General features: G+C 46.6%; 2 protein-coding genes across 3 annotated transcripts in view; one reads left to right on the top strand and one right to left on the bottom strand.

Moving 5' to 3' along the window:
- LOC111865899 (coiled-coil domain-containing protein 174) overlaps positions 1–17201 on the top strand; it is a 95454-nt gene that overhangs the window by 24087 nt on the left and 54166 nt on the right. The gene's annotated exons all lie outside the window — the stretch shown is intronic.
- The window catches only part of LOC111865900, a 63827-nt gene continuing 47474 nt past the window's right edge, over positions 849–17201 (bottom strand). Inside the window, exons 2-3 of one of the 2 annotated variants that reach the window (XM_023854339.2) lie at positions 3734–3913; positions 849–2198 (exon numbers count right to left, since the gene is read on the bottom strand). In XM_023854339.2, the coding sequence (XP_023710107.1) occupies positions 1825–2198; positions 3734–3913 (554 nt within the window). In that variant the 3' untranslated portion in view covers positions 849–1824. The remainder of the gene's footprint in view (positions 2199–3733; positions 3914–17201) is intronic. The other variant, XM_023854340.2, reaches the window with a different exon arrangement.

Genomic DNA, 17201 nt, shown 5'->3' on the forward strand with positions numbered 1-17201 from the left:
AATGCTGCAGCAGAAATTCAATAAGTATTTTGGAGAGAGTGTACGAGATTTCGACTGGGTTCGTGATCCATTTGTTGCGAATTCAGAACATCTTCCGTTTAATATACAAGAGGAACTCCAGATTTAAAAGCAGACAGAACAATGAAACTAAAACTTCTCGAAGTGCCTTTGGATACGTTTTGGTTGGCAGTAAGGAGTGGACACCCGGCTATCTCCGAGATGGCAGTTAATGTGTTATTGCCATTTTCAACTACATATTTGTGTGAACTGGGCTTCTCGACGTTAACTGAAATTGAGACATCAAAGAGGGAGCGGCTCAAATCCATCGATGAAGAAATGAGACTTGCGTTGTCAACGATTCCACCACGGATCAGTCGCCTGTGTGCAGCTACGCAGGCGCAAGTATCACATTGAAGGTATGAGTCGAATTACTGTATTTACTTTAATAGTAATAGAAGTGTATTTTCTACACTCTACAGTGAATTACTGTTCATTAATTGTTAATAAAAGCACAAGTCGATTTCTGTTTTAATGATAATAAAATAACAATATAATAATATTATAGTAATAAGTTGATCACGTTACGTATTTATATTAATTGTCTGATCTCATGCGTTTTTGAGGGGAATAACATTATGGTGTGCCGTGTTGAGTCATGTATACTTCATGGTGTGCCGCGAGTAGAAAAAGGTTGCGGAACACTGATCTAGACAGTCGGCTCAAAGATGGCGGTAAGGTTGTCAGCCTTACGCGCCGGCCGCGCTTTACTCCCCAGGAAAATTATTTTAATTAATTCCTGGTACTCATTTATGTTAGAGGCTGAGTAAACCCCAGGGCCTAGTGCGGCTCGAAGGATTAGATCAACTGAAAAAATCCAGTGACCTCATCGGGACTTGAATCCGCGACCTTCCGGCTTGTAGCATTATGGAGAAGCTAGAAGGAGTATTTTTGCAAGTTTCAGTTGCTGTGTGCCGATAATGATGGTATCTGTTAACATGCCTGGGACATGTGGGGTCTGCAGACAGTAGCTGAGACTAGGGACGGAGGGAGTGTTAAAAAACTAATTGGTAGCAATGTGGCCCTCGGGCAACTGTACTGGAAGTAAACCCCGATTTCGTAGGACCGTGGAAGAACAATGATTTTGAGTGTGACGATGGCACAGGCCTGCAGATGTAATGGAACAATTCCGGAACTCTTTTGTTCGCGTCACTTGTTAACTTTTTAAAGGACAATGTTAATGACGGTATATGTGCCACTTGATTTAAAATTAAAAAAAAAAAAAAAGCTCTGCATTCTGCCCACAAAGTGCATCTGTGTGCCCCGTATGGTTTTCACAGTAAAGAGTGGCCGTCTCCTTAAACAGCATTAAATGGTTGGGCTTTGTATTGGAGACGTAATGTGTTTTCTGTGGATTACGAACTTAATTTATTATCGTGTGAGTTCCATGCTGCTGCGTTCATCTTGTGCAGCTCACCCAATTTTAAATTCATGAAAATTAAACCCCATTGCGCTGGAGGCCCCAAAATTACATTCACAAATTATGTAGCTCCCACGTAACCAGAAAAAAAATCGCGGTCCTTTACTTACATTGGTTCAAGAAGGTTACTATCGGACGTGAATCAACAAATTCATTCATGACCACCCAGGCCAGTGAGCATTGCTCAGATCTTGGATAACTTCCATACTAGAAATTGACGTACCAGACCGATGGCTTCAACGGGTTTAACCGTTTTCCACTGCAGTTCTGAAAGGGTCAGACGTCAGGTACAAGGCTAGAATGTCCCAGTTGGACATGTTCCGCTGCAAATATGAGTGTCTCTGGGTTTATTGCGTTGTGATCACCACGAGGGCAGCCATGAAGGGTAGGAGACACAGTGTCCTGATCGTTGTGGCACCGCCGTGCGTGGGCGACACACTTGTGGACGTTGTGCCGTGTGGCGGATGCGCCGTGGTGGGGCTAGGATTGGCCTTCGTCCGAGGGAATCCTCCTCCGCTGCCTTCTGGCAGGTCTCGGTCTTCATCGTCTTCGTCGCTAGGAGGCTGTGGTACTGGCCTGACGGTGGGTCTTGTCGGAAACTGCGACACGTTGCCGTTACAGAGGTCGCTCCCTGAGCAGAAGCAATACTGGACCCCGTTCGCCATCTTGCAGTCGTTGATTCTGTCACTCAAATCACTGCACATGCGCAGTACGTGCGGACCTGTGAAATAATCGAATAAGGGTTCAGTTCGAGAGCGAATGTACTATTAATACATGTACGTAGGGAGGGTGAAAAGTAATGCACACATGCTTGTAGAGCGCGAACGAAATGACCTTCAGAGGCGCGCCAGTTGGCATGTGGAAGTAACATTCCCCCTCAATACGCATGCGCAGGTTTGAGGTCGTTGCGTTCATCCAGTGTATTTCGAGACGCGGAAGAATGGAGACGTGTTCTAGTGCTATGTTAACGCGAGTTAAACAGCGTGCTGTTATCGAATTTTTAACTGCTAAAAAAAGTGACTCCTACTGAGATTCATCGTCGTTTAAAGGCTGTTTGTGGTGACGATGCTGTTGATAGGTCTACTGTAAATCGATGGGTAATAAAATTTCGTGGTTGCGAGCCTGGAAAAGCCATAATTGTTGATGAAACACGCAGCGGACGTCCGATCACTGCCACAGACGATAATCATCGCAAACTCTTCGACGAGGGGCAACGGTAAATTCTTCTCAGTACATACAGACTCTAAAACACCTCCGGCGTCGAGTTTGTCGTGTTAGAGGCAGCCTGGCGCCAGTAATCTTGCAACATGAGAACGCTCGTCCACACACCTCGCGCGCAACTGAAGAGGCTCTGCGAAACCTGAAGTTTGAACCGATTCCACACCCTCCTTATTCCCCCGAACTTGCGCCTTGCTATTTTTATTTTTTCCTCTACTCAAGAGAGACCTCAAGGGTAATCATTACACCTCGGACGATGAGGTGAAGGCAGCTGTCAAGTCCTGGATTCGAGAAAAGTCGGAAGAATTTTTCACTGACGGAATGAAAAAACTTGTTACACGTTGGGAGAATTGTGTTAGCCTTAACGGTGACTATGTTGAAAAATAAATATATGCTTTTGAAACTTAAGAATTGTACTTTAATGTACTTCTTGCCCGATCTTGCTATTTGTTTTTGTTCGCGCTCTACAAGCATGTGTGCATTACTTTTCAGCCTACCCACGTATTTCCGGGGGAAATCCCTTCCCAGGGATTTTAATAAAAAAATTAAAGCTGAAAAAGAAATTCTGGGAAGAACTAATTTACCACTCTCCTTTGACGCGACATGGGTAGCCTGTTACCAAGTAACGATAAGGGTTACACATAGACAACGCGATCCGTTGCCTAGCTGCTATTCGGGGGATACACAAAAAGACACAGGGAAAGTAGCCTAGCAACGATGAAAGGGGACACAGACTGTAAGGTGATCTCATAAGCCTCTTTTGTTTTTTCAAAATAAGAATAGGCTAAAAATCGGGAAATGTACTAAATATTATTAATAATTAAAAATATTGGGGGAAAATATTCTTCTGTTCTGAACACTCAGGAAAGGGCTTAAACGTAAGTTTATGAGCAAATTGTCTGACTGTCCCCCTTGAAAACTGGGTGCCCCCTACCTTTTTGCTATGCTGTTATGTTCTATATCCTCCTACACCCTGGTTAGGAGAAACTGTGTATGTGTTCCGGTAGGTAACTAGTTCGAGTCTTGTTCTCTGCTTACCGTTGGTCTGGGTGAGACAACCGGTGTACTGTGACGGGCAGTCCCTCTCGTATCGCATGTCCTTGGGGTGAAAGTGCTCGCACAGAAGCAGTCCCGGTGGGCCCGGAAACAGCTTCATCGCCTCGTCCCTCCAGGAACCTGTCCGCGGCACGCACACAAAACATCGGTTCCCCGCGACCACTGCAACCGAAACGTCGGGTCACTTTAATAAGTCCTTCCCCCCTACTTCTCACTATGCTGTTAGATCATCGGGGCGTGCGGTAGCTTACTTGGTCGAGGCACTATGCTACAAGCCGGAAGGTCACGGGTTCGCTTCCCGATGAGATCAGTGGATTCTTCAATTGACCCAACCCTTCCGGCCGCACTATGACCCTGGGGTCGACTCAGCCTCTAAGAGAAATGAGTACCAGCAATCTTCCTGGGGGGTAAAGGGCGACCAGCGCTAAAGGCTGACAACCTCACCGCCATCTGTGAGCCGAGTGTCTAGAAAATGTGGGAGCCTCGACGTCTCGCATCCCTATGAACCTCCACGGCCGGTTACAGGAATAGCTTTACCTCTTCTTATTTATGCCCTCACATTTCTGTCCGTTTATGTATTACCCGGCATTTACTTCACGGTCTCGCAGGTGGTCTTTAACCTTCAGGTGTTCCTACTAAAATTGTATACACATTTTTACTGTTGCTTGTTTGAGTTGACTGAAGGTGCGAGTGTCCGATGTTGCGCCTCCACCTGTACTGAATACTACCTGCGTAACAATATACAACTTCACAGAATCCCTGAGAAGCTAATAGTTAATAATAGAAGCTATCTCTGAGAAGTTCAAGTGCATAGGGAACCGTCTTCAAAACTAAACACACTTTACGATCTTCGCTCGTGAGAACGAGACCAAAAAGGGATCCTCAACAGACGGCACAGTGCGTCTATAGCATTCCCTGTCAATGTGGCAGAAGCTACATGGGTGAAACAGGAAGACCACTGGCTGTTCGAATCCGTGAACACAAGCATAATCTCAAGCAGGGTCTTCTAGAGAAATCCAGGTTGGCTCAGCATGCATATGAAGAAGGTCACAGGGTAAGCTGGGATGAAGCTAGGATCTTGGAGATTGAAAGCAACAGCAGATACAGGAAATACAAAGAATCAGCTCATATGGCATGTTCATCCAATCCGATCAGCCAACCCAGTTTGGATATTTCTCCCATATGGATTCCCCTCATCAATGAAGAGGTTAACAAATTAAAAAATATAATTTTATGAATATTAGTGGTTCCACTACTACTGCAAGTTTTCTTCCAGGGATTAGTCTGATTCCCGGAAGTCGCCATGGTGTCACGATTCTTTATCCATGCAGATCAGGCATGCATTATCCAGTTTTTACTTTCGTTTTTAACTTAATTCATGGAATATAACCCATACTTCTGTTTCTTTGCATTGTTGACAAGTGCATGTTTGGCACAAATTTTCTATCATGTTTTTACTGCGATTTTATTCTTTCCTCCCACTGATGGAACCGGTTGTCGGTTGTTCATAGGTTGTTTCTACAGACCGGGGTTTGTCCAGTGATTGAGACTAGCTCTTTCAAGGGGCCCAACTGAGTAGGTTTACCCTTCCCTATCCACCTGAAGACGGAGACAGATCCAGTCTCCGAAACGTCGTGTTTTTTTTGTCTTTTATATACCGGACGATGGGTGAAGTCCAAAATAAGCCAAAAGAAGTAAAGCTAATAGTTGTTTAGCTACGCACGAAATTTCGCGAATTTTGCAGATCCTAGAAACTCCATTACCTAGTTCACAAGAGTCCGCCTACGTAAGAAATGTAGTCATTGTTTTGTTTCATTATTCAGTCGGTATAACAGCGGGCTACCAGCCATGGTTCGATTCCCGGAAGAGGCAAAATAGTTTTATAATTTCCACAGCGTTTTGACGGCCTCTTGGACCCACCAAGCTTCCTATCCAATGGGAATCGGGGGGGGGGGGCTCTTTTCAGAAGGGTAAAACGGCTGCGGCGTGTAGCTGACGTTTTCGTCTAGTGCCAAGGTAATTTTGATTATTTAATGAAGCACAGAGATAAATGTACCTTTTATTCATTTATAGGTTTTTTCAAGCTCGTTGTCAGTACTATTCCAGCATTTCCCTGTTGGAACTGAGGCAAACCACGAAAACGTCAGGATAATCTGCTTGCAAGCCGACATTACGAAGGAGTATTCCCACTGCTTGTCGGTTGATCGGATCCAGCGGCGTGTTCCGTGGCAATGGGGAATTACGTTACTATGGTGACAGGATGTTGGAAGGTGGGTTATAGGTCGGTTTTGCATCCCGTGACTTTTATATTACAACAGCAGCCTTCAGTCTGCCCTTGCATGCAGTAAAATTAATCACTCCGGCAGAGGTTTGTTTGATTTAGCTGGAAATTAACCCGCACTACGTACGATATTGGACTCAGGGCCACCAAAGCTCTGCACGTTAGACAGTAGATAGACGCGAGTGGTCAGCTTTATGCTCAGGTCACCTTGCCCCCCGAATAGCAAGTTGTCCAGCCGTCCTAATACAGTGATGGCCCGTCCCCGTTCCGCAGTCAATGGCATAGACTGAGGTCTTGCCCTGAGTTTATTGCGGGAGTGTACCAGATCGTTGGATCTGGATCTTCTGGGCTGTGACACCGTGGTTTACGGTAGAAGTCCACCGACGTTTCGGAGGAATGTATCATTCTGTGTCGAATACAAAATGCGTGTTTATTTTTTCGCCGTAACTTCTGTTTGAAATTTTTTTGTTTTTTCGTTCCAATAAACACGTAGTGGGTTACGCTGAAATTCCCTTCCTCTTATCCAGTGGTACCCAAAGTTTAAATGTACCGACAAATTAGTAAAACTGTCCGTTATCAAATGTAATTAAAATCAACCTAGTGATTGTCGAAGAGAGCCGGGATAGTGTCGGTACAGCGACTAGCTACGGGCTGGACGACTGAGGGGTCGGTGTTCAAGTCCCGGTAGAGTCAAGAATTTTCTTTTCTCCCCGTCGTCCATACTGGTTCTGCAGCCCACCCAGCTTCCTATTTAATAGGTACCGGGGGCTCTTTCCCCAGAGGTAAAGCGGCTGGGGCATGAAGCTGACCACTCACCTCCAACTAGTACCGAGGTTAAAATGTGGATCTACACATCCACTCCCACATACACCTTCATGGAGCAGTGTTTAATTAGTTAAGCACAGGGACAACTTTACCTTTAGCGGCTGTCTGACCATTACGCACGGATATGGTGAAGCCGATGGGTATATTTTTGCAACTTAATACGAAATCGCCAGAGGAAGTAAGCCTGTGTCCCTGGATGCAGTGCCCACTGTTTCGTGTCAGGCGTTCCGGTTTTGTGCGGGTTGTGAAATGACGTCAGTGTGTAGATTGCGTATAATTGAAAGCGGTGTGCGCTCGCTTTGAGCGGTTGATCCCAGCAAAGGAGCGAGCCAGACAGTCGTACTGTTTGGCGACCTCGTCATCGGAATACTAATTTCCCTGGTCTGGTCTGGTCTAGTAATTTTCTGCAGGCCTTCCCCAGCACAGTCATTGTCGGTCTGAGGCCCCGCGGGACCCATGACAACTCTGAGTCATGAGATTGCTCAATTTCCGTGGCATAATGAACTGCGTCCTGTAACAGCCTTACAGCTCAGTCGGTATAGCAGTTAGGCTATGGACTCGACAACCGAGGAGTCGAGTTTGATTCCCGGCAGAGGCAAGAGATGTGTCTCTTCTCCATAATATCCAGACCTAATCTGGATCTCACCCAGCCTCCTATCCAGTGGGTACCTGGTCCTGTTTCCCCGGAGGTAAAGCGGCCAGGTCTCAATCTGACCACTCACCTCCACCTAGTGCCGAGGTTAATGTTCCAGCTCCCCCGTGCATCTTCATGGTCTGGTGCTTAATTAAGCAAGCCAAGGGATAACTTTACCTTTGTCTTTACAGTTCTAGTGCCCGCGATTGTGTTGGATCATAGGGAATCAATTGTGTTTGTTGATGGTTATTTAACAGTGCCCCATCAAATGCAGAGATAATTGTTTCATACGATGATCTGTATTGAGTTCTGTATAAATTAAGGGTTATGTTGGACCGATGTGGGTCAGAACTAAATTTAATTGACACTTTAAGGCAAGTCGCCAACGAAACGTCGCAAAAATACACCCATCAACACGTCTGTCTTCATGTAACCACTCGAAATCCGCTGAGGGATTATTTCATGAAATTATTAATTTCGGAGTTTTACCATAATCTTACGCGCCGGCCGCCATTTACCTCCCAGGAAGTTCCTGGTACTCATTTCTGTTAGAGGCTGAGTCTACCCCAGGGCCATAGTGCGGCTTGAGGTATTAGGTTAATTGAAAAATCCAGTGACCTCATCGGGAATCGAACCCTCCACCTTACGGCTTGTCGCGTAGTGCCTATGCGCGGGCAGAGTTATAACACTTCAGCAGACGGGCAAGCAGGTGATCGGCGGGGAATTCATTTGTCGCTGCGTAGAAGCGTTGGCAGGGAACGGAACATAAATTGCTTTCTTTGTGTGTGTGCGTGCTGAACGATTTCACACACGTATGAATATTAGATCTAATTACGTGTATAATAAAAAATACCGCCGTGAAATCGCTCAGATTTGTGTGTACTGCGGCACTGGAAACCAGAAACTCCAAAGACTCAGCCCTTAGAGCAAATGTGGCAACTGTCGACGTATCTGATAGTCGCCCCTTTTCCATGCCCTACTGTAATATTAACGTGTCTTTCGTTTGGAAATCGTACCACAGTAGAGTGAGCCGGGATAGCTCAGTGTGTATTGCGACTGGCTACGGGCTTGACGAGAAGGGGTTGGAATTCGCGTCCCGGTAGGGTCAAGAATTTTCTCCCCGTCTTTCAGACCTGCTCTGGGGCCCACCCAGCTTCCCATCCAATGGGTACCGGAGGCTCTTTCCCCCGGGGGTAAACCGGTCAGGCCGTGAAGCTGACCACTCACCACCAACTAGTGCCGAGGTCAAGAAAATTTGGCTATATACATCCACTCCCCCATACGCCTTCATGGCGTAGTGCTTAATTTGTTAAGCACAGGAACAACTTTACCTTTGCCTTTTATTACAGTAGACTCCTGATTTGCCGACGGCGGATTATCCGGAAGCTTTACTTAGAGAACTGATTGGTGCTTCCAGGATTAAAACATACACTTCGTATGAAATTGCCATTTAGAAAGGAACAAGCACAAAACGATGGGAGTTTCGTTTCGCGTTGAAATATTTGGAAACTCGAGAAGGCGGTTTCTTTTTAGTTTGCAAGACACGGCGCAGGAACTACCCAGAAACCATAGGTTTCGAGTAAAATAATTGTATGTAAGAAAAGTAAAGCTGTCCCTGTAACAGGCCGTCGAGACCCTCAGGGTTGAGACGTCGAGGCTCCAACATTTTCTAGACAATCGGCTCACAGATGGCGGTGAGGTCAGCCTTGCGCGCCGGCCTCCCTTTACTCCCAGGGAGATGCCTGGTACTCATTTCTGTTAGAGGCTGAGTCGACCCTGATTCCATAGTGTGGCTGGAAGGATTAGGTCAATTGAAGAAAAATCCAATGACCTCGTCGGGACTTGAACCCGCGACCTTCCGAGTTGTATCGTAGTGCCTCAACCAACTACGTTATCGTTTTATAGATGCCAATTCACATAGTAGTAATTCCCCTGCCAATCTCCATTCCACCAACTGCTCCACCATCACCCTCACCTATCATCTGGGGCTGGTACAATAGGCCAGAAGTGGCCGCAGTCCCACTCCACTAGCAATGAAAAAGAAACATATTCCTGCTACTGTCTCCGGTTATCCCTGATAATCGGGAGTCTACTATACTTAGCAAAATTTGTCCATGTGCTTAAATAATTAGGCACTATGCTATGAAGGCGTATGGGGGTGGATATATATAGATCCACGTTTTCTTGGCCTCGGCACTGGTTGGAGGTAAGTGGTGAGCTTCACACTCCTGCTGTATTACCCCCGGGGAAAGGGCTCCTGTTACTCATAGGATACGAGGCTGGGTGGGCCCCAGAGCCGGTCTGGACGGCTTGGAGAAGACAGACCCCCCCCTCTCGGCCGTCCGAGCTATCCTGGCTCCGACTGTAATTATTATAGTACGTTTTTTAAAGGGAGCGTCAGAACAAACTTTAGTATCATATACCGAATATGGGGGTCGATTCGGTAGCCTTCCAGTTCCGCATTAGGGAGGTCACGCCTGGGTACCGGATATCTATACAGAGATCTTTAGTGGTATTCTCTAGTCGCTCCAAGAATATACAGAATATCTGATTTGAGGCTTTCGCAGCGGTGGCCATGAAGTGTGACGTTATATAGTCCGATGAAAGTCAACCGACGTTTCGGAGGAAAATGTCGCATTCATTTTCAGAGCCGAAGAATAAGCTAAACAGAGATCTGCATGTTGTTTGCTTCTTATAGCTTTCTTGCTTGGATTACTGTTCGATCCTGAAGACGGAGGCGGTATATTCTTTCGAAATGTCACTTGACTTACATCGGACTAAACGGCGTTATGTCCTAGGAGATAGAATCCAGAATGCCAGGACAGCGCCTCAAACGGCAACAGCCTCTTCCTTCCAAAGTCGGTGTTCACTGTACCATTGGACGCCATAGGCAGAGCTGCCGAGAGCATTGTCAGCTGAACCGTAAATAAGTAGGTTAGCAAATAAATAAAATAACATTGCATGAACTGTATCAGAAAAGAGATACGACACAGTAAAGCCTGATTTTATTGCAAACAAGTCAGAGCTTGCACTGTTGTCACAGCGGTACCCGTCCAGGATGCGACGCCATGCAGTCTTGTAGATGGTTAAGAGCATTTCGGAGAAACCTGCTGTCTCCATCTTCAGGGTAGAAGAGTAAACAAAGCATGAAAAAGTAATACGGATATAGGAAGAGGGAGGAATACCCCTTTTCCCCACACTCGGCTTGCTCTTCTGTCCTGAAGGTGGAGGCAGCAGCTTTCTCCGAAATATTTGTAACGATCTACCAGGCTGTATAGAGAAATAGCATGTGATGTTATAGATTGGATCAATTTGTCTCAGGATAGGGACCAGTGGTTGGCTCTTGTGATTACGGTAATGAATCTTCGGGTTGCGTAAAATGTTGGGAAATTTTTGAGTAGCTGCTCAAGAAGGACTCAGTTCCATGGGGTTAGTTGGTTCTTTGTGAAGAAGTTACAGTCCTGTGTGACGAACCGCACACGGTGCATGAGGACAAGGCAGATGTCCAGTTAATTTCGTGGGTTTCGTACGGACTTAGCCCCTCTTTGTTCGCAGCTGCTACAGGCTGCGCCGTAATATTAACTGGTGAAATTTAGTGATTAAAATTGCAAAGGGATCCTTGCTTTATGTTGGAAGTTAGTGCCGCATCAAAGCTTATTGAAGTTCAGATTGCAGTCGTAATTCCTGAACAAAACTTTGAGCTTTAGAGCATCCGTTTTAGCCTTTCGACAAGAGGCTGAGGATATCTGTAAAGAAAATTGGTCAAGTGACTGCTTCTGAAACCTGAACGCATGATATTCTGTTTCTGATGTGGCTCATTCCCCGATATTCTGCATGAGTCAGAGCTGGGTATCAGTTAACTAACTCGATGGAGCTGAACTGTTCTTGTGAAACCGTCAATTGTGCAGCTACTCAAGAACTTCCCAACATTTTATGGAACCCGAAGGTTCATTATCGTGTTCTGGAGAGCGCTCCATTGGTCCCTATCCTGAGCCAGATCAATCCAGTCCATACCACCCCATCCCATGTAAGATCAATTTTATTATTATCCTCTCACCTACGTCTAGGTCTTCCCAGTGGTCTCTTTCATTCTGGCTTTCCCATGAAAATCCTATATATATTCCTATTCTCAACTACGCATGCTACATGCCGTGCCTATCACAACTGGATATCAATTACGGAGAGAGAGGTGATAGCGGAACTTTCTCTTCAGTATTGACGTTTTCTGGGGTGATGTGACGTAGTTCGGTAGATGGGTATCGACAGTTCGGAGGATTTTTCTGCCTCTTTCTTCAGGGTACAAAAGTGTAGCATCTTGGCTCTCTTGATACAAAAGGGTACGAACCCCTGGACGTTGTATACAGTAGCTTCCCATTTAGGGATTATTCGTCCATATCTGAAGCTTTCACGCTGCAGAATATGCAAGATTGCTGTTTCTACTCCGAAGATGGAGGCAGTATGTTTCTCCGAAACGGAGACTCCTGCCTACAGAGCTACATATTGTCACAATGCGCATGTGATATATGAGGTTATTTAACGTTGCTTTCCGTTTCGAGACTGGATGGTTGATGAACGTTAAATTAGAAAGAATTTGGAAGGAGGCGATCTTGATCTAATCGAGGTACTAGCCCAGCCTTTTACGTCAGAGGTGGGACTGGGAAAGACCCAGAAACCTCGGTCAAGCTAACCGGTGTTCCGACAGAGATTCGAACAGACTTCCTGTAAGTCTAGATCACACTGTCTGGTGCTTAACGGCGGTGAATAGAAATTACCATCTTCTTTAAAGTGACCAGACTCAACGGCGTCACATCACAGAATAAAATATTCAGTAATATTGGTGTTCTCCGCCGCAGTAACCTCAAATATTACGAATTTTTATGTTGGCTTTACTGTTAGACATGTGTGTGGACTGTATATTGTTGCCTAGCAACAAGACAGCGACCTATCACCTTCACAGCTTCGTCTTATGGAATATGAATAGTTTATGTTTAAATTCTATTCGTACATGGAGTTCCCTTGTCACGGCATTCTGCTGCCAGAGACTTGACGCTTCTGACCGCCCTGAACTGTGCGGAACAGTCATGGTCCACTTACAAGGTACTGCGCCGGAATTCTACTTTGAATTCAGAACAGCAAATCTCTAGGCAGAGACTCGGACGCGGTACCTTCGGAATACAAGGTTGGAGCTATAACCACTTATAACCGCCTAAAATTATAGGCACATTTAGTCGTTTGCCTATTTCGATTTTGATTTGTTAATTTGGCTTGAAGTGAGCGAGTATGTCGCGGAGCTTGGAATTCTGTTATGGGGCCTGGGGCGGGAAACCTGAGCACGAGACAGTTTCTGCCACCATAAGTCGAGTTGAGAGGGGTCAAGCCGATCGGAGCAGATCCTGGGGCCGATGGCTCCAGATGTGGAAATGCGTTACACAGGATGACGTGACTTCCGTTGGTTTTAACCAGTAGGAATGCCTACAGCTGGTGCAGGGGTGAGGAACTCCGTTCGAATCCAGCCAGCTGTCAGTGAGGAACTGGTGTTACGTCGGACGCCACTGCTTGGAGGCGATGCGTCGCTTAGTACGAGACGGGGGGCCCTGTGTGTCAACTGCACGGGACAACGGACGAGTTTACGACTCGGGAACTTGAACTGACGCGAGGGAGAAATTGAGCACTTCTTTACGCGAATTCAGTGAGGGTATAAACTGGCCAATTGAATCGTTGTGGCTTGTCTGTGGTGCATGGGCGGCGTGTTTCCCCGTTAATGCGACCCTGGAGGCAGAGTGAGACCTCTACCAGCTGAGCTGCCTATCCTTACCCATTCACACCTTAGCTAACGGCGTCCAAGCAGGAGGTCGGGTCGACGTAGACGGCTATACGCTACACAGTAACGTTCGATTACGTTTAGGATCGCCGCTGAACCAGTGTCTGACTAACAGTGCGCTGTCAGAACTCTAAAACTGGAGCAATACATCGAAACGTATGCATTCCGCAACAGTTCAGGCGCGGAACTTGCATCGTATTTAATTATCTCGAAAACGTAAGTCTTACGGGAAATCAGTATCGGACAAGAAATGTTTCAATTTTTTCTATATTTTTATTAATTTTTTTCATTTATTTATTCACTCTGATGGCGATGGACGCCCCGGACGCACGCACAGACCGCTACAGGTCGTCATGTGAAGTGCCCTCTACTGTTGCCCGCTTTTAACCCAAACCTGGAGGTATCGGAACATTTTAATAGATCCTCCCTTTTCCAGACTTCATGACAATCGCTCCTATACGGATAGACAGACATGCAGATGTAACTAACTCCATGGAGCTGAGCCCCCTTCAAAAGCCGCCAGTTGTGCAGCTACTCAAGAACTCCCCAAAATTTTGTGGAACCCGAAGGGTCATTAGCTCGTTCACCAGAGCCCTCCATTGGTCCCTATCCTGAGCCAGATTAGTTCAGTCCACACCACCTCGTCCCATCTCTCTAATAAAAAGTAAGTAAAGGTATCCCTATAACAGGCCGTGGAGGTCCATAGGGTTGTGAGACGTCGAGGCTCCCACATTTTCTTAGACAATCGGCTCACAGACAGCGGCCTAGGTTGTCAGCCTTACTCGCCGGCCGCCCTTTACCCCCAACAATATTCCTGGTACTCATTTCTGTTAAGAGGCCGAGTCGTCCAGGGCCATAATGCGGCTGGAAGGATTAGGTCAGTTGAAAAGAATCCAGTGACCTCATCGGGACTTGAACCCGCGACCTCCCGGCTTTTACCATAGTGCCTCAACCAACTACGTTACCGCGTACCCCTATTTTAATATTACCACCCACCGACATCTTGGCCTTCGTAGTGGTTCTTTCGTTCTGGCGTAACCCCTCATAAGTCCGTGTACACGTATCGCTCTGTACAGCTGCCCAACATTCCTGTTGACGAAGCTAATAGACAGAGCAGTTGGTGGTGGCAGGCTCCAGTTGTGCACTATCACATCCCTCCACGTTACATTAAAAACTGATATAGCTCAGTCCGTATATCGACGGCCAGGGTTCGATTCCCAGTAGGGGTAAGTGATTTTCTTTTTCTTTTCCAGACGTCCAGACCGTCTGGGGTCCACCCTGCCTCCGATCTGAGGGCTTCCCCTGGGGTGAAGCTGACTACTCACATGTAGTGCCTAGCTAACAATGCTGGAACTATGCCTCCACTGTCCCGGAAGTGTCCATGGCTTGGTGCTTAATTTATTAAGCACAGGGGCAACTTTACCTGTACCTTTATATTAGATTTGCGGAGGAGAACTCATGATAAGGGGCAGGTTTATTGTTCCCTGTCAGTCTCTGCTTCACCGACACTCCTGTATCGCCATCGTTGAGTTGTTCCCTCTGTCTCTCTGCTTCACCGACACTCCTGTATTACCATCGTTGAGTTGTTCCCTGTGAGTCTCTGTTTCACCGAGACTCCTATATCACCATCGTTGAGTTGTTCCCTGTGTCTCTCTGCTTCACCGACACTCCTGTATCACACCATCGTTGAGTAGTGCGACGGGCCTGGCCAGCCGGTGACTAATTGAATGAGGTAAGACGGTCGGGCTATTAACCTGAAATTTCCCGGTGTGCCTACTGGCGCTGCGAACGGTAACTATACCAAATTAAACTTGTATTCCGTGGCCCCAGGGAGTTCCAACGCCCACCGACAGGTGCCTCTGGGTCTGTGCATTGTGTAACTTCCTATGATTTATAAATGAAATATCTCTACGGTCTGTCACTCCTACACCTCTGACCCATACAAGTGAGTAAATAATGTAATTTACGTAAACAGGGGTGGCTAAAGTGCGAACGGTCCGTGAATTTACCTACTGATTCTCATATTCTATATTGTCACGTGTATGAGTGACCATAGACGGGGTTTGAATTGGTAATCGGATTTACTGAACGTTTTAATGCACAACTTATGGCTACGCTTTATAAATTACTGTCACAGACTAGTGTTCTCAGTCTGTTACAGTCTCCACTAGTCGTTGCCTGGTAGCGACTTCCAGTGGCTGATGTTCCTCTTCCTCAGGGCTCCCGAACTCTCCCCGACCTCAGTTACCAGCTTCTCACAGCAAGAGCTCACAACTGAACCTCAGCGGCCCTCTAACTGACCAACCAATTCAACTAACTCCACTGATTGTCCTGCTTGTAACATCTCGACAGGAACGAACCGCGTAGAGAACACCGCTTGTCTGTTGCCGCGAAATTGTGTTCGTGTCTGTCGGCGGAGCCGTCATGCTAGCAATGGTTGTACAGTCGCTTATTTCACGGTCGTTGCCTAGCAACGGGTCTACCTGTCACAGCATGTATGGAACTGAGGAGTGTATTTGAACCAAAGAGGGAGAAAATTGTGTATGAGGAGCTTCATGGTTTATACGCCTCACCATATATTAGTGTGATCGAATTAAGGAAGGTTCGATGGGTTGGGCATGTAGCATGCATACGAATTTTTTTTTTTTAAGACTTCGGCATAGATGAGAAATAGGGAAGTGAGTGGTTTGGACTGGATTCAACTGGTTCATCATAGGGAGCAGTGGTGGGGCTGTTGTGAACACGGCGACGAACCTTCAGGCTCCATGACAGGTGGGAAATACCGTATCTATATGAAAGACGCTGCTCTGTGGACTTGTATCCATTTGCAGATAATCAAACCTGAAGCGCACACGTGCTGTTATTTGTTTCTTACTCATTATTGTGCAGCGTCGCAAGATGGCAGGAACTGCCTCCTCTTAACCATGCCTGCGATACATTTCGCCCTTCACGGAGAAGAAGAATGCATCCATAATAAGATCCTAGACTTTGCCACGTAACAAGGTCAGGCTATTAAGTAATTACAGCACATGCTTCTGCGCCTGCGTGAAAAACCGTGCCATCGCTACCGTCGTAAACAGACGTGAGGCCTTCCAAAACCTGAGAAAACTCGTTGGTCTCGGTTCCATTTGTCATTCAGTTACATGTTTAACTCTTTGAGGAGCAATGTTAACTATGTGTACCACCTGTTTTCACATTAAAAACAATACTCGGTGTATTTGGGGAGCTCGGTCGGTATAGCGACTGGCTTCGGGTTGGACTACCGAGGGGTCAAGAATATTATCTTCTCCAAGTCGTTCAGATCGGCTCTGGGGTCCACCAAACCTCCTATTCAATAGGTACCGGGGGCTCTTTCCGCGGCGGGTAAAGCAGGCCGGGGCTTGAAGCTGACCACTCACCTCCGATTAGTGCCGATGTCAAGTAGATGTGGATCTATACATCCACTCCCCCATACGCCTTCATGGCATAGTGCTTAATTATTTAAGCACAGAGGTAACTGTACTTTTTTTACTCGGTGTATTTACGTCCTTCGTGTGGTTCAGTATCAACCGGTTAGTCTTTGTAAAGGGTACCCAGGGATTTCTGTGACGGAGAGGCAAAGTTGTCTTTATGCTTAATTAAGGGCCAAGCCATGACGTACGGGGGAGTGGAGGTATAGGTCACTAAACGGAGATGAGTGGTCAGGACTTAACCCCCGAGGACAGAGCCCCCATTACCCCGTGGGTTTGAGGCTAGGTGGGCCTCAGTGGAGATTAAGGTGTCAGCTTCTACCGGGAATCGAACACTGGTTCGCCGATCGTCAGAACCGTACCCTCCTCACTGTGCCGAAGAGTACTTATCATCTAGAATATACGGCCGTATAATCGGTTGAAAGTCAGCCTACGTTTCG

The sequence above is a fragment of the Cryptotermes secundus genome, unplaced genomic scaffold (genome assembly GCF_002891405.2).
Source record: "Cryptotermes secundus unplaced genomic scaffold, Csec_1.0 scaffold1713, whole genome shotgun sequence".
Classification (NCBI taxonomy): domain Eukaryota; kingdom Metazoa; phylum Arthropoda; class Insecta; order Blattodea; family Kalotermitidae; genus Cryptotermes; species Cryptotermes secundus.